Source organism: Lemur catta, chromosome 10, assembly GCF_020740605.2.
Source record: "Lemur catta isolate mLemCat1 chromosome 10, mLemCat1.pri, whole genome shotgun sequence".
In the NCBI taxonomy this organism is placed as follows: domain Eukaryota; kingdom Metazoa; phylum Chordata; class Mammalia; order Primates; family Lemuridae; genus Lemur; species Lemur catta.
In genome coordinates this window covers 808,702-821,714 of record NC_059137.1, presented here as the reverse complement: position 1 = coordinate 821,714, position 13,013 = coordinate 808,702, and the positions used below count along the sequence as shown (strand labels likewise).

General features: G+C 61.3%; 1 protein-coding gene across 3 annotated transcripts; it reads right to left on the bottom strand.

Annotated features, from left to right (window-relative positions):
- Positions 1-3,852: 3,852 nt before the first annotated feature.
- NSMF (NMDA receptor synaptonuclear signaling and neuronal migration factor) lies at positions 3,853-12,941 on the bottom strand. 3 transcript variants are annotated; one of them, XM_045563776.1, is made up of 17 exons: positions 12,661-12,924; positions 12,098-12,159; positions 11,071-11,571; positions 10,040-10,115; positions 9,671-9,709; positions 9,186-9,191; positions 8,791-8,859; positions 7,922-7,974; positions 7,255-7,344; positions 6,613-6,737; positions 6,322-6,405; positions 6,095-6,128; positions 5,902-5,972; positions 5,681-5,760; positions 5,469-5,571; positions 5,099-5,174; positions 3,853-4,981 (listed from the first exon to the last, which is right to left on the bottom strand). In XM_045563776.1, exons 1-17 carry the CDS (start codon positions 12,729-12,731, stop codon positions 4,884-4,886), a joined length of 1,638 nt encoding a protein of 545 aa, XP_045419732.1. In that variant the 5' UTR covers positions 12,732-12,924; the 3' UTR covers positions 3,853-4,883. The 3 variants fall into 3 exon arrangements, with proteins under 3 accessions (XP_045419732.1, XP_045419733.1, XP_045419734.1); XM_045563777.1 differs by lacking the exon at positions 9,671-9,709 and having other exon boundaries at positions 12,661-12,941; XM_045563778.1 differs by lacking the exons at positions 9,186-9,191; positions 9,671-9,709 and having other exon boundaries at positions 12,661-12,941.
- Between the last annotated feature and the right edge of the window lie 72 nt (positions 12,942-13,013).

Here is a 13,013-nt window from a genome sequence, read left to right as displayed (position 1 = left end):
AAAGAACACTGATGTGTCCTATGGTAATTGTGCATTTGTTTCTCTTTTCAGTTCTGTTGGTTTTTGTTTCAAATATTTTGTACTGTTGCTGGGTGTGTACCCCTGGGTTGTGATCTGACACCTTGGTGAACGCCCCCTTGATCCCCAGTGATGTTCTTCACTCTGAAGTCTGCTTTGTGTGATGTTAACACAGCCACTCCTTTTTCCTTTTAATTAGTATTTGCAGCGTATGTCATTCTCCATCCTTTACTTTGCATCGACTCACATCACTGATTTGATTTCAGACTTCCAGCCTCCAGAGCTGGGAGGAAATAAATCTCTGTTGTTTAAGCTACCTTGTCTGTGATACATTGTTAGGGCAGCCCTCGTAAATTCACGCACACTGTCCTTCGAATTGCTCTTCCTCTCCAGTTCAGGGGCCATTTCTCTTTAGCTGCTTTGACGACTTTTTCTTCGTTTTTAATTTTTAGCAGTTTGACTGTGATGTGTCTAGGTGTGGATTTCTTTGGGTTTGTCCTGTTTAGGGTTGCCTCGGCTTCTTTGATCTCTAGGTTCATATCTTTCCCTAAATGTGCTGTTTCAGTCTTTGTTTCTTCAAATATTTTTTCAGCATTACATTTTTCTTCTGCTTCTGGGGCTCCAGAGATACAAATGTTACTCCCTAAGGCTCTGTTCACATTTTTCTTTTAGATCGTTTTCATTGTTCAGGTTGGATAATCTCTGTTGATTTATCTTCAAGTTCATTAACTCTTTTCCCTGTCATTTCTGTTCTGCTACTGAGTCTGTCCAGTGAGTTTTTTCTTTTGTTTTTTTAGATTTTGGTTATCATGTTTTTCAGTTCTAAAATTTCTAGCTGGGCAGGGTGGCTCATGCCTGTAATCCCAGCATTTTGGGAGGCCAAGGAGGAGTTCGAGACCAGCCTGAGCAATATAGCAAGACCCTATCTGTAACCCCCAATTTTTTTTAATTAACTGGGTGTGGCCTGTGTCTGTAATCCCAGCTACTTGGAAGGTTGAGGCGGGAGGATCACTTGAGCCCAGGAGTTGGAGGCTGCAGTGAGCTGTGATTGCTCCACTGCACTCTAGCCTGGGTGACAGAGCAAACACTGCCTGTAAAAAAAAAAATCCACGTGGTTCTTTTTTTATCTTATATTTCTTTGCTGATATCTTCTATTCTAATATTTTGTTTAAATGCTCACAGCGGCTCACAAAGCTATTTTTATAATAGCTGCTTTAAAGCCTATCAGATTTCAACACCTACCTTATCATTTTTGTGGTTCTTTGGTGCTGGTTCTAGTTTCAGCCTCAGTGGACTCTGGGCACAGGTCAGTTTCCTATTCCAAGCTTTGGAACACTGTCGGGCCTGGCCACGTGTGTCCCAGTGGCAGGTCTGACCCAGGTCACTCAGGTCAGCTGTCTTCAGGTACACACAGCATGGGTGGGTAGTTTTCTGGTACTTTCCAACTCCCTGGCTCCTCAGCCCTCTCATCTCAGCCCTCAAGCCAGGAAGCAAGGGTGACAGAGGACACAGATTCAGATTCAGCAGATAGGCGAGGAGCCGACTCACCTGTCTACAGATGCCAGGCTGGGGCAGGGAGCCCCCACGGAAGATCTCATGCCGTCTCTCGGCCCCTCCTGGCAGCACCACAGCAGAGATTGTGGGCTGCCAGTTTGCCCGCCACTGCATGACACTCATCTGCTTATTCCCACTTAGAGTTTTCTTTTATAGAACAGGAACCACACCTCAGGGTGCTTTTAGACACACCCCCAGGCCACCTTCCAGGTCTGCCCTGTCAAGGGGGCTGCTTTGCCAGGGTGCACACCTGGGCCAAGGGGATGCCCAAGGGTGGCTGCTGGGGGTCGTGTGGGTGGGCCTGGACGTGCTGGCCAACGTGTCCACCCCGAGAGCAGGCTGGCCAGGAGCAGGGCAGCACAGGGGGTAGGCCAGGGCCTTCTGGGTGATCAGGGTGTCCCAGCAGGGGAACGGGAGACACTGTTTACCAACTTGTAGCATGACCTGGTCACTCTGATCAGAGTCCCTGGTATTTGGGCCTCTTGCATCCTCCTCCTTAGCGACAAGCCTTGTGAGCCACCCACTACTTCCCAGGACAGCTGCCGTGTGACCTGGCCGCCCCTGGATGGACCAGAGGGCACTGCCCAGAGGACACCCTCACAGAAGGTGCCAGAGGGAGGCTTGGCAAGCCTGCGAGTTTATCCACGAGGCTGATTTTAGGACCTGTTACCAGGTTACTTTCCAGCAAGGCTACAGCAGTTCACATATTCACACGTGAATATTCCCTACATACTTGCCAGCACAGTGTCTTAGTATCCTTTAAAATTTTTGCCAAAAAAGTATCACCTCTCCAGCACTTGAAGGCTCTTTAAAAAGACAGTGACACAACCTCATCGTTGCTTTTGCTGGCTTCTCCTCGTCCTTGCGGGGCTCCGACTTTCATGCACTGACTGGCCCTTCAGTCTCCTGAGAGGCTCGGTTTCCCCACTGGCTCTTGTCTTTCTTATCAACATAAGAAAACTCTAAATACTAAGGACTTTAGTCCTTAATCTCTCATGTTGCAAATATTTCTTCTCTATTTTTGCTGCTGCCACTGTTCATGTGTTTCAACCGAGGCAGGGTGGGGGTGCCCTCGGCACTGCCCCTCGGCCGTGCAGCCTGCCTCCGGCGCGGCCACCTCCTCCCCGGTCTATGCTTACTGAGTTTGTGCTGGTTTTGCTGTCCTTCCCTCCATCACGCTCCCCCTTGGTGGTTGTGGGCGTGAGGAATGGACCCTCACAAACCACCTGGAAGACCTCCCAGCCCCCACCTGCTCCAGCAGACCCCAAGGACAGTGTGGCACAGGCACACTTGCCAAAGCAGCCCCCAGCCCCACCTGACTGCAGGGTCCCTGTTAGGGGCAGGGCTGAGGGAGGGGCAGGCCAGCGAGTAGCTGGCTGCTCCAGGTCCTGAGGTCAGGCCCACAGGTGACACTTAACTGTGCCTTCTGAGTAAGGCAGCCGGGATGCCTGGTGCTCAGGCATTGTCCTTTGAAGACAGCCACCCTCACGCCTGCAGGGCAGCGCCGGCAGATTCCAGGCGGCAGCGACATGCCTCATGAACTGCTCTGAAGAGAATCCTGAATCACCCGTGCCTTCACGTGTCACCTTTGAAGCGTATATTTAATGTAAATCCCTATAAGTTTATATATTCAAGGTGGCACCAAAACCTCACTCTCCCTGCTGGGACTGTATGGAATGGCCTGGAAGTAGCCGGAGGCGCCATAGGGCTGCATGGCCCCCACCACCCAGGGAGGGGCTGCTCCCCTCGTGACCCCCAACACACCAGACCTCGGGCTGGCCAGGCTCTGCCCATGCTGTACACAGGTGGCTGCCCTGCCCTCCCCGGCCCTTGGTGGCCTTGGGTAGGCCCAGCTGTCACCTGCTGCTGTCCCCAGCAACTGGACAGACAGGCCTGGCTGTGCCCAGCAGTAGTTTGGACCATGGAGACAGCTGAGGCTGTGGTCACTCCCTGGTCTCCAGTGGTGGCCACACCACTTACCACACACAGGGGGCCTGGGCAGCCCTGGGCTTGGTGCCCAGGGTGGGGCTGAAGCAGCAGGGACTGTCTGTTCCTGGCTCTGCCTTTTTCTAGGACCAAGTCCCCCAAGCCCATCCCTCCTGCAGCTCCTCCATCTCTTCCCCACCCTAGTCCCCCATGGGAGCCTGCAGAGCCCCATCCCCACCGCACGGTGTGTGCCCGAGAAGGGCTCGCAGCCCCACCCCCCTGTCCAGGCAGGGCCCTCACCCCACGGCCCTCAGGGAGGTAGCAGGAGCACTGAGCGCAGACCCAGGTGGCAGCTGCAGGGAGGGTCAGGTTTAATGATCACTCTAAGGGATAATCGTACATTGCTTAGAGCCAGCCCATCTCTTGGCTAGGGACACAGCCAAATATCCTGAGACCCCTGGCTCTGCAAAAGGGGGGCCTGCCCCCCTAGCCGCAGCTATATACAAGAGAAACCACCCTGCCGGACCCTGGGCAAGGCTGTGAGGCCCCGGTCAAGTCAGGGAGCTCCCACAGCCCGCCGCCAGCCACTCGGCTCTCAGGCCTGGGAGGCCAGGCCAGGCCCAGGGCCTCCAGACTGGCAAACGCTGAGCTCAACAGCACACTGAGTGCGGGGTGGGCTCGGAGAGGTGGGGAGTAGGCTCCAGCCCAGCGCAGCCTCTGAGAGGAAGGGGAGGCTCTGCCCTTTCCTCTTGCTGCCCAGGCTGCCCCTGCTGGGCCTGGCTTGGCGCTGGCTGAGGTCAGAGGACGCAGGCTGGGGTGGCAAGAGGAATAAAAGCACAGACAGGCTTGGCCGGCACAGACGCAGCCAGGCTGGCGGCTCAGCGCCGGCCCCACACAGAGGCCACCCTGGTGCTGGTGATCAAATACGGCAGGGATGGGGGCGGGTAGAGAGGGTCCTGAACACATAGTGGGCCACTGGGCTGGGTTGCCTATGCTGTAACTAGTAGCATAGTGCTCAACTAGCTAACCAGTAACGCTGCTTCCCTTTGAATTGTTTCGGGTGTAGAAAATTGCACTTATTTCCATGGCCCCCGAGGACGGGATTCCCAGGGTTGCAGCCTCCAGGCGAGGCTCGGGCAGGTAGGTCAGGCCTGGCCGCTGGGTGAGGCTCCTCCTGGCCTCCCAGGGACCGTGGCCTCTGTGACCCGTCAGCGCAGCGAGGACCAGACCCCACGGGAGAAACCTGAGCAACGTCTGAGGTGCCCTGAAGTGGCTCTGGGCAAGACCAGGACTGCATGGTCCCAGGTGGCATGAGGCAGCCCAGCCCCGAGTCCCCTGGTCCAGAGGAAGTGGCCTGGTGGTGACTGGGCAGTGGCCCGTGGTCCTCACAGAACGTCGTCGAAGTCCAGCAGCTTCGAGTGCTGGCGGCTCTTCCACAGGCGGTACAGCCGGAAGTCAAAGTAGGTTTCGATCATCTGCTTCCCTGGGCAGGACAGGGTGAGGCCAGGAGGTTCAGCCTGGCCTGTCGCAGCCTGGATCCCACCCCCGGGGCTGACCCCACTGTGGCCCCCAGAGCTGGGAACAGGCTGGGCTAACTGACCTTGGGCTGACAGCTCCAGGGGGGACTCGAAGGTGACCCTGTAAGGAGTCATGAGGGTCCTGAGGTTCCGGAACAGCTGAAAGAAACGGCAAGGATGTGAGTATGAGGGAGGGGGGTGAAGGGAGGGAGAAGGGAGGGGGAGGGGAGGGGAGAGGAGGGGAAGGGGACAGGGAGAGAGGGGAGAGGGGACAAGGGAGGGGAGGGCAGGGCCCACTCTTCTTGCACAGGGCATCCCCAGACCTGGCGGGACTCAGGCACAGGGGATTTCCCTAAGGGGGTTAAAGGAGAAGGAAGACAAATGCCAAGAAGAATGGAAGGTCGTTTGCTTTTCTAGGTCTGGGTCTCCAGGAGTTGGGGAGGGCTGCTGTACCTTCTCCCCATTGGGGTTCCCCAGAATGTAGCAGCCCATGATGTGGATGACGTTTGGCTCCGGGTTCACTTTGCTCATCAAGCGGCTCAACCGCTTCCAGAAGCTGGCGGGGGAGGGAGAGGTCACTCCAGCCCAGGTCCACAGAAAGCAGCATCGTGGGGGAGGGGTACAGGGCCAGAAGTACCCCCAGTCCCCCCATGCCCAGTTCTCACTGGATCATGTCCTCTTCCTTCTCCACTTTGGCAAAGGTGGCCACCTTGTTCTTGAGCAGATAGAGGTGTCCGGGGCCTCCCTGCAAGGGGCCAGGGTCAGGCCTCCAGGGGTGGGGCCCAAGGGAGGCTCTCATGGGGGTGTCCACAAGCCTGCCCCCACCACACGTGCATGCACCGGGGCCCTGGTCACCCCCAGGCAGCAAGGGTGGGGCTGAGCCCACCTGGCAGAAGATCAGCATCTTCCAGATCCTGGCCCCCTTGTGGTAGACGTTCAGCTTCTTCTCTATCTCCTCTGTGGAAGGGGTGGGAGAGCGGGTGTACACACTGCCTTCCCTGAGCCTCGGGGCACCCAGAGCCTGCTCGCACCCTCCCCAGCCCGAGACCAAAAGAGATGGGATTCTGCAGGGCACATACCCAGGATGTCCTCAAAGGTGGCATGCTCGTGGTCCTGGGGAGAGATACAGGCCTCAGGCCACGTCAGAGCCCTTTGTGACTGCACCCCCACGAGGCACACCAGGGGACCTGGGGGGAGGGCGTCAGCCCTGGGTGGGGCCCAGCTGAGGGCCGCAGGAGTCCCCAGGACTCATGGGGTTCTGGACGTGAGAACCCGTGGGGGCAGAGCCTGCAGAAAGGGCGCTTACGTAGAGGATGGGGATGATGGATGGGTCGTCCCTGCGGATGATGTTGGGGATGTACTCGGCTCTGGGCACCTTGGAGGAGATGAGCTGGGGAAGAGAGAGCTGCTCAGGGCCCCCCAGGCCCACCCTGGAGCGGTCGGGTGCAGCCCTGTGAGACCCCTCCCCCAGGTGGCCTCCCTCCCCCCGGCAGCCAGTGGAGGCCGTGGGGTCCCAAGTAGAGCTGGTCAGGCTCTCAGAGAAAGGGCTGCCACTTTGCTCTGGTGGCATGGAGGAGCACCCTGGGTTGGGCCTCACCATGACCTTGGGTGGCACAAAACCCTCGGTGCTACAGGCCACAGCCTCCAGGCCCTTCTCGGCGTCCCAGTCCAGGTCCTCAAAGGCCTCGTCCAGCGTACAGTGGGAGCTCTGTAGGTCGCTGCCTGGGGGGCAGGAGGGGTCACCGGGACGGCAGACCCACAGCACCTCTTGTCCTGTCCGTGGCCCCACTGGCCCACAGAGCCCAGAAGGCACATCCTGGAGGGTCACTCCCAGCCCTGCAGGACTGGGCCACTGGCACCACTGGAAGCAGCTCGACCAGGGGAGGGCAAGACCCAGGTGGGAACAGGTGAGTGTCAGCTCTGGGCAGCTAGCCAGGAGCCTGGGGAGTGGGGTGGGGCATCGCAGTCCCTGCCCCTCAGGGCTTCCTGGGAGTGGCCATGAGCACAGCCCTACAGGCCCCTCCTGCCCGCACTGCCAGTCCCTAGTTAACCCCCTCTGAGACACTGGAGATGAGAGAATGGCCCATCTCACAGACAGGTAAACTGAGGCTGGGTGCAAAAGCGCAGAAGCCTAGTGGCCCTGACAGGGAACCCCTGGCAGGAGTCTGGGGGCCTAGGGGAGCCTGTGGGGCAGGTGGGCCGGCCTGTACCGGGGCACCTACTGTCTCGGGGCACCTACTGTCTCGGGAGTCGTGGGAAGTGTCGGCTTTCATGGGGGTGGGGTCGCTCCAGGACCGGCTGAAGCTCCGCTCGCGCCGCTCAGCGAACGCTGCAGAGAGCAAAACCCACATTAGCGAGTGGGGCCCAGGAGGGTGGGACCTGGGGAGACCCAGGCCCGGGGCTGCGGAGCCTGCGAAGAGGTGAGATGGAAGCTGGTGTGAGTGGAGCCTTAGTCACACAAATTAGACAGACAGTGACCAGTGTCAGGGTTAACCCAGAGAGTAGAGCCAGGAAATGCTAGGGCGAAGGGGACGGAGCCTGGGAACACTGGGACAGACAGAGTCGGGAGGGGGCGGAGCCTAGAGCGGAGAGTAAGGCGGAAGGGGGCGGAGCCTGGTAACATGGGCGGGCAGCAGCGGGATGCGGGCGGAGCCTGGGGAAACATTGGGGCGGGGCCAGGGGGCCACCTAGGGTGGAGCCCAAAGACACCATAGGGCAGGGATGGGGCGGAGTCTGGGCGGGGCGAGACTGGTGGGCGTGCCCAGCGTGGGCGTGGCCTGGGGCAGAACACTGCGGTGGGGCAGGGCTGGAGCGCGGTCCAGGTACGCGGGTCTTAGCGCAGCCGGCAGCACACAAAGCCCCACCTGGCCAAGCGCAGCGCCCCGCCCGCCGCCCCCGGGTCTTACTCTGGGCCTTCACCCTCCGGCTGCCGACCATGCGCAGGTGCTTGCGGAAGTTCCTGGGGAAGGAAGCAGGGAGCTGAGGGCTGTGAGGGGGCGGGCAGCAGCCCCTGACACTCCAGAAGCTTCTCTACTCTTGGCCCTTTCCGTGTGGGACGCAAATGCTCTCCCTGGCTCCACTCACCCACCACCCAAAGGCAAATCCCATCCAGTCTCTCTCCTACCAAGAACCCCCCCCCAGGGCTCTCCTCTGTCCCCAGATCAAGCTACCACTTACACTCCTCCGTGACCCTGCACATTCAGGCACTCCCGAGCTGTCCTTTCTCTCCCGGGACCCAACCACACCCTGAATCCCGCTGGGCCTCCCTTCCCAGGTGGTCCAGGCCAGGGCAAGGCTCCTAGCTGCACCACCCCCAGGGTGGTGTGGGGCCTGGAGATGCCCCTCCCCTGCCACTGTATCCCCAGGCAACCCCCAAGGCAGGTCCTCTCTTCCCCCAAACTTTGTACCCTGCCAAAGCCCAATGTCCAAAATGGACAAACAAGCTTCCCAGACATCTCTGTGGTTGGTGGGAGCGGGGGAGGGTAGGCCTTGCCACGGGCTCCACAGCTCTGGGCTTTGGGGCCAGACAGAGAGACAGATGGGCGGGCTGGCTGCAGCTGGACTGTCAATGTACCCTCAAAATGTAAGCCTGGGGGTGAAACAGTACTCTGCAGCCAGGCCACACGGCCTCTCCTGCCTGCCACGTCCCCAGAGCAGGGCCAGGCCAGTGGTCGCCACCACCCTTCCCCATCAGGTCTGCCAGGGCCGGGAGGGCCCAGCCAGGCCAGCACAGACCAGAGGTGGACCCTGGTGGCGAGTGGCTGGCAGGCCCTACCTCTGGATTACAGACGCGGAATCATTCTCCCGTTTCCGGCGCTTCCTCTCTGCGTAGCCCCTGAACACCCTGGGAAACCGCCACGAGTCAGCACTGCCCTTGGCCAGAGGCAGGAGGGATACAAACGTGGGGACAGAGGCACGCACATAGGACCCAGCGGGGCCTCCGGGGCACAGGGCCTGGCAGAGGAGTCCTGGCCTGCCTCACCCGTCTGAGGCCCGGCTCTCGGCAGACCCTGCTGCGGCCTCAGTGCCCACAGGAAGCCGGGCCCATGCAAAACACTCCCTCATAGTCAAGGCCCAGGTCTCTGGCCTGCCCAAACCTGTACGGGGGCAGGAGGTCCCCCCAGGGACAAGAGCTGTGCCCTTAAGCACAAAGTCATACAGGGTACTTACGAGATGCTGAAGCCGCAGCCGGAAGGGACGGCATGAGAGGGAAGACATAGTGAGCCTCAGCCCTGGGCCTCCCCTCAGCCCCTCCAGGGCCCTGCAGTTAGTTCCCTTCTTGTCATTGACTCAGAGGGTCCCTCACAGGTACCCCAGCCACCAGCAGGACACTGGCTACGTTGTGGGCCAGCCCTGAAAGGGCAGCGGAAGCTAATGTCACTGTGGCTCATGCCACCAGGTGCTATGACCTGGTCAGGCTGGGCTGGGAGGGGAGGGGAGGGGAGGGGGTGAGGTGGGAGAGTCCTGCAGAGGCCTGACTGTGCCCTGCCTGTCGGGGACAGCAGCCTAGGGCAGGGGTGGGGAGGGAGCTTCTCGGTGCAGGGGCCTCTGCAGCAAAGGGCACCTCCCTGGAAGGAACCCCACAACAGAAAACCCAGATGTACGTCAAAGGTGGACAAGAGCAAAGCCCCAGAAGACCCCTAGGTTGTGATCACCTGTGGCACACAGGAAACAGAAGGAGGCTGCTGTCTGGGCTGCGAGAGAGGGCAGACTCAGGCTGAGGACGTGTGGCGGGCTCAGGAGAACCAAGGCCCACCCCACACACCCACTGACAGCTGCATTGGCTGCAGCCCTGGGCCAGGTCCCCAGGCCAGAGGGACTGCAGGGATGGGGTGGGGCATGTACTCTCAGGTGGGGGAGAGTAGCCAGCCTGGCTCCCCTGGCAGGCCTGGCACAGCATCGGGGCACGGGCTGTTCAGAAGCAGCTCCGGGAGGCCCAGAGGCTGGGAAAGGGTGGTCAGTATTTCCTGAGCACCAGAAAGAGGCCACTGGTCCTGACCCTGAGCAGCAGGCACAAGACTCACGCTTGCATAGTTGTGGTTGCTGCCTGGAAGCTGAAAAGGTTTTCCTTGGGGAACCAGGTACGGATGGGGACGTCATCTGAGAGAGGCAAAAGGAGAGGTGACTTGAGGTGTGCTGGGGGTTCCTTGGGGAAGGGAATGCTTCCAGGCCCAGGCATCAGCCGCAGCCCGCAGAGGCCCCAGCCCTCTCTCAGGTGGGAGTGTGGGTGCAGGTTAGCACCCCCTAGCGAGACCAGAGTCTGCACGCCCAGCTGCTCACTCACTAACACCATGCTCAGAAGCTTGGTGACTTGATGCTTTGATTTTTTTTTTTTAACTTTCCCTTTGACCACTCAAAATTTGAGAAACATTTATTCCTTTGAAAGCACAGTCTGTCTCCAGGGGTGCCCAGAAAAGGATTCATCTCATCTCCCTTGGGCAGAAGGGTCTCCGGGGCATTCTCTGTAGCCCCCATGCTCCCATATCAGCCTGGCCAGGTCCTCCCCTCCTTGGGCCCTTCCAGGAGGACCAGTTACAGGCCCTCACTGAGACTGGACACCACCCTGCTTAGGGCTGACCCTCTTCGGGGCCCTATAGACCTTCCTGGATGCCCAAGGGTGGGGCTGGCACAATGTCCCAGGGAGGCCACTCTGTGGGATGGCGCAGCTACCAGACATGACTCCACAACCCTGGGAAGAGGCTACTGCCTGGCTGGGCCCCAGGCAGCCCCCCGGGACTCCCTGAAGGCAGCCCCGTCTTCCGTGTGAGCCATGTTTCCTGCCTGTGCATCCTTCAGGATGCTCCCAGGAGCATCCTCTGGGAGGCACTCTTTGAACTGGTGCTGGCAGGGCCAAAGCTGACCACGGGGCCTGGCAGATCTTCGCTGAGGAGTTGAAGGAGCCCACAGCTCACGGGGTATAGGGGTGGATGGAGGCAGGAGCCCCAAGGGTTTAATCTTGAGTCTGCTGGCACACTCTGACCTGGGCAACCTCCCCTCCCCCTGTGCGGCACCAGCACACCACCCCAACCTGTCTGTGCCGAGACAAGCCCCTTACCTGACACGCGGTCGACACTGTACATCCTTTCCAGCTTCTTGCGGCGGCCAGAGGCATCGGGCAGAGGTGGCTGGTCCAGCCCAAAGGCCCGAGGGGAAGGGCCAGGGGCCAGCTGGGCACATCCGGGACACTCCTTGGAACCCTGGCGGCTGCCTGCCCAGCTCTGGCAGGGCCTGCTGACATCCTCGTGGCTGCTGCCAGGGCTGGCGCGCAGGGGCTGGCTGTGGTGGTGAGGGTGCCGCTCCCGCGGGCCCCGCCCCTTCACCACAGCCAGCTCGATGGCCTCAGCCTTGGGGCTGGGGAGCAGGGCTGGTTCCCCAGAGATGGTGTACACACGGGGCTGGGGACCCTCACCAGCCGGCTCCCCACCGATGGCCTCCTCTGAGAGGCTGCCTTCGTAGCGGCCATTGGAGACAACGGAGAGGCGGCGCTTGTTCTGGGGGGCTGGCTGCATCTCGGGGGACCCGTCGTGGCCAGAGTAGGCGTCAGCCAGCAGGTGGTCTGGGAGAGAGGCACCAGGTGGGCCTGCAGGCACCTGACCTGATGTGGGGACTGGGGCTACCCAGACCCTAGGCGCTGACACTTTTGGTAAGAGTGGGTCTAAGCCCCTCCCACCTCCTTTGGGGCCAGAAGCCCTGGTGTGCAGGAAGGGGAGGAGAAACACAAGCCGTGCTACCTGTGCGTGGTCCTGGGGGCTAGGAACAGGCAAGCCATCCCCCAGCAAGCAATCACGGTTTGCCTGGTGCCAACTTCTCCCCTCCTCCCACCAGCTGGCCCCAGAGACAGTGGTGCCAGCCCTAGGGTGCCAGGAGGCCTGTTGCCATGCCAACGGCCCAGGCAGGGTGGGTGCCATGGTGATGAGTGACTCCAAGCTGCTCCTAGGGCTCTGGGCAGGGACGTGAGAAAGCCAGCCCTGCAGGGCATCTGTTGCCCAACCACTGCCACTCCACCCCTGGTGAGGCAGGTGACGTGTGCCCTAGGTTGGGGGGTCTCGGACCCACCCTGGCATTGCCTCACAGGCGCCCACCTGCACCGTTGCGGTTCTCAGGGTGACTCTGGGACAGGTACTCTCCAAACGCTCGGGCTGCTCTACAGGGTGGGCAGAGGGGGCACTGTCAGCGCATGCAGCCCACCCTGGCCAAAGCCTGGGGTCCCCGTCCCCACGCAGGCCCACCCCACCAACAAGAGAATGTCGGGGACCATCCATCTCCAGAAAGCCCAGCGATCCTCGGGTCCTAGTGCACCTTGGCCAGACTTGCAGGCCATGGCCCGATCCAGTGGAGCAGTGGGGTCGTGAGGCCAGAGGCCCACTCCCGACCCGGGGTGCCCCCTCGCCCACCACTGGCTCAGGGAGGGAGGACTGGAGAGGGCACCAGGAGAGGAAGACGCGGCGAGAAGGCGTGGGGGAGGGGGCGCTGGGTGCGGGAGAGGCGCCGCAATGGGAAAGGCTCGAGGGGCGGGTGGGGGCGGTGGGGAGCGCGGGGCGAGCGGCGCGGGGCGGGCGAGGGGGGCGGGGGGCACGCGAGCGGGTCCGGGGTCTGGACCCTAGGCCGGCGGAGACGCCCAGGGCGGGGGTCCCCGCGCACTCACCGCACTTTGGCCGCCACCGAGGACATGGCCTCGCTCCTCAACGCCCTCCTCCTGGAGGCGGCGGCGCCCATGGTCGAGGCGGCCGCGCATCCCCCGGGCCTCAGAGCGCGCCCCGCGCCCGCCGCCTCCGCCGGGGGAGTCGCGCCGCGCCGGGGGTCGCGGTCAGGGTCGCGCTCGCGCTCGGGATCGCCCTCGCGCTCAGGGTCGGGGTCGGGCCAGGGTCCCGCATGGCCGCGCCCGGCGCTCCGCGCGTCCCGCCGCTCGGGGGAGAGCTGTGCCCGGGCCGGGGGCGGGCGGCTCCGCCCACCGTGACGTCAGGGGAGGGCGGGGCTCAGATGCGGCTCCGCCCGCCG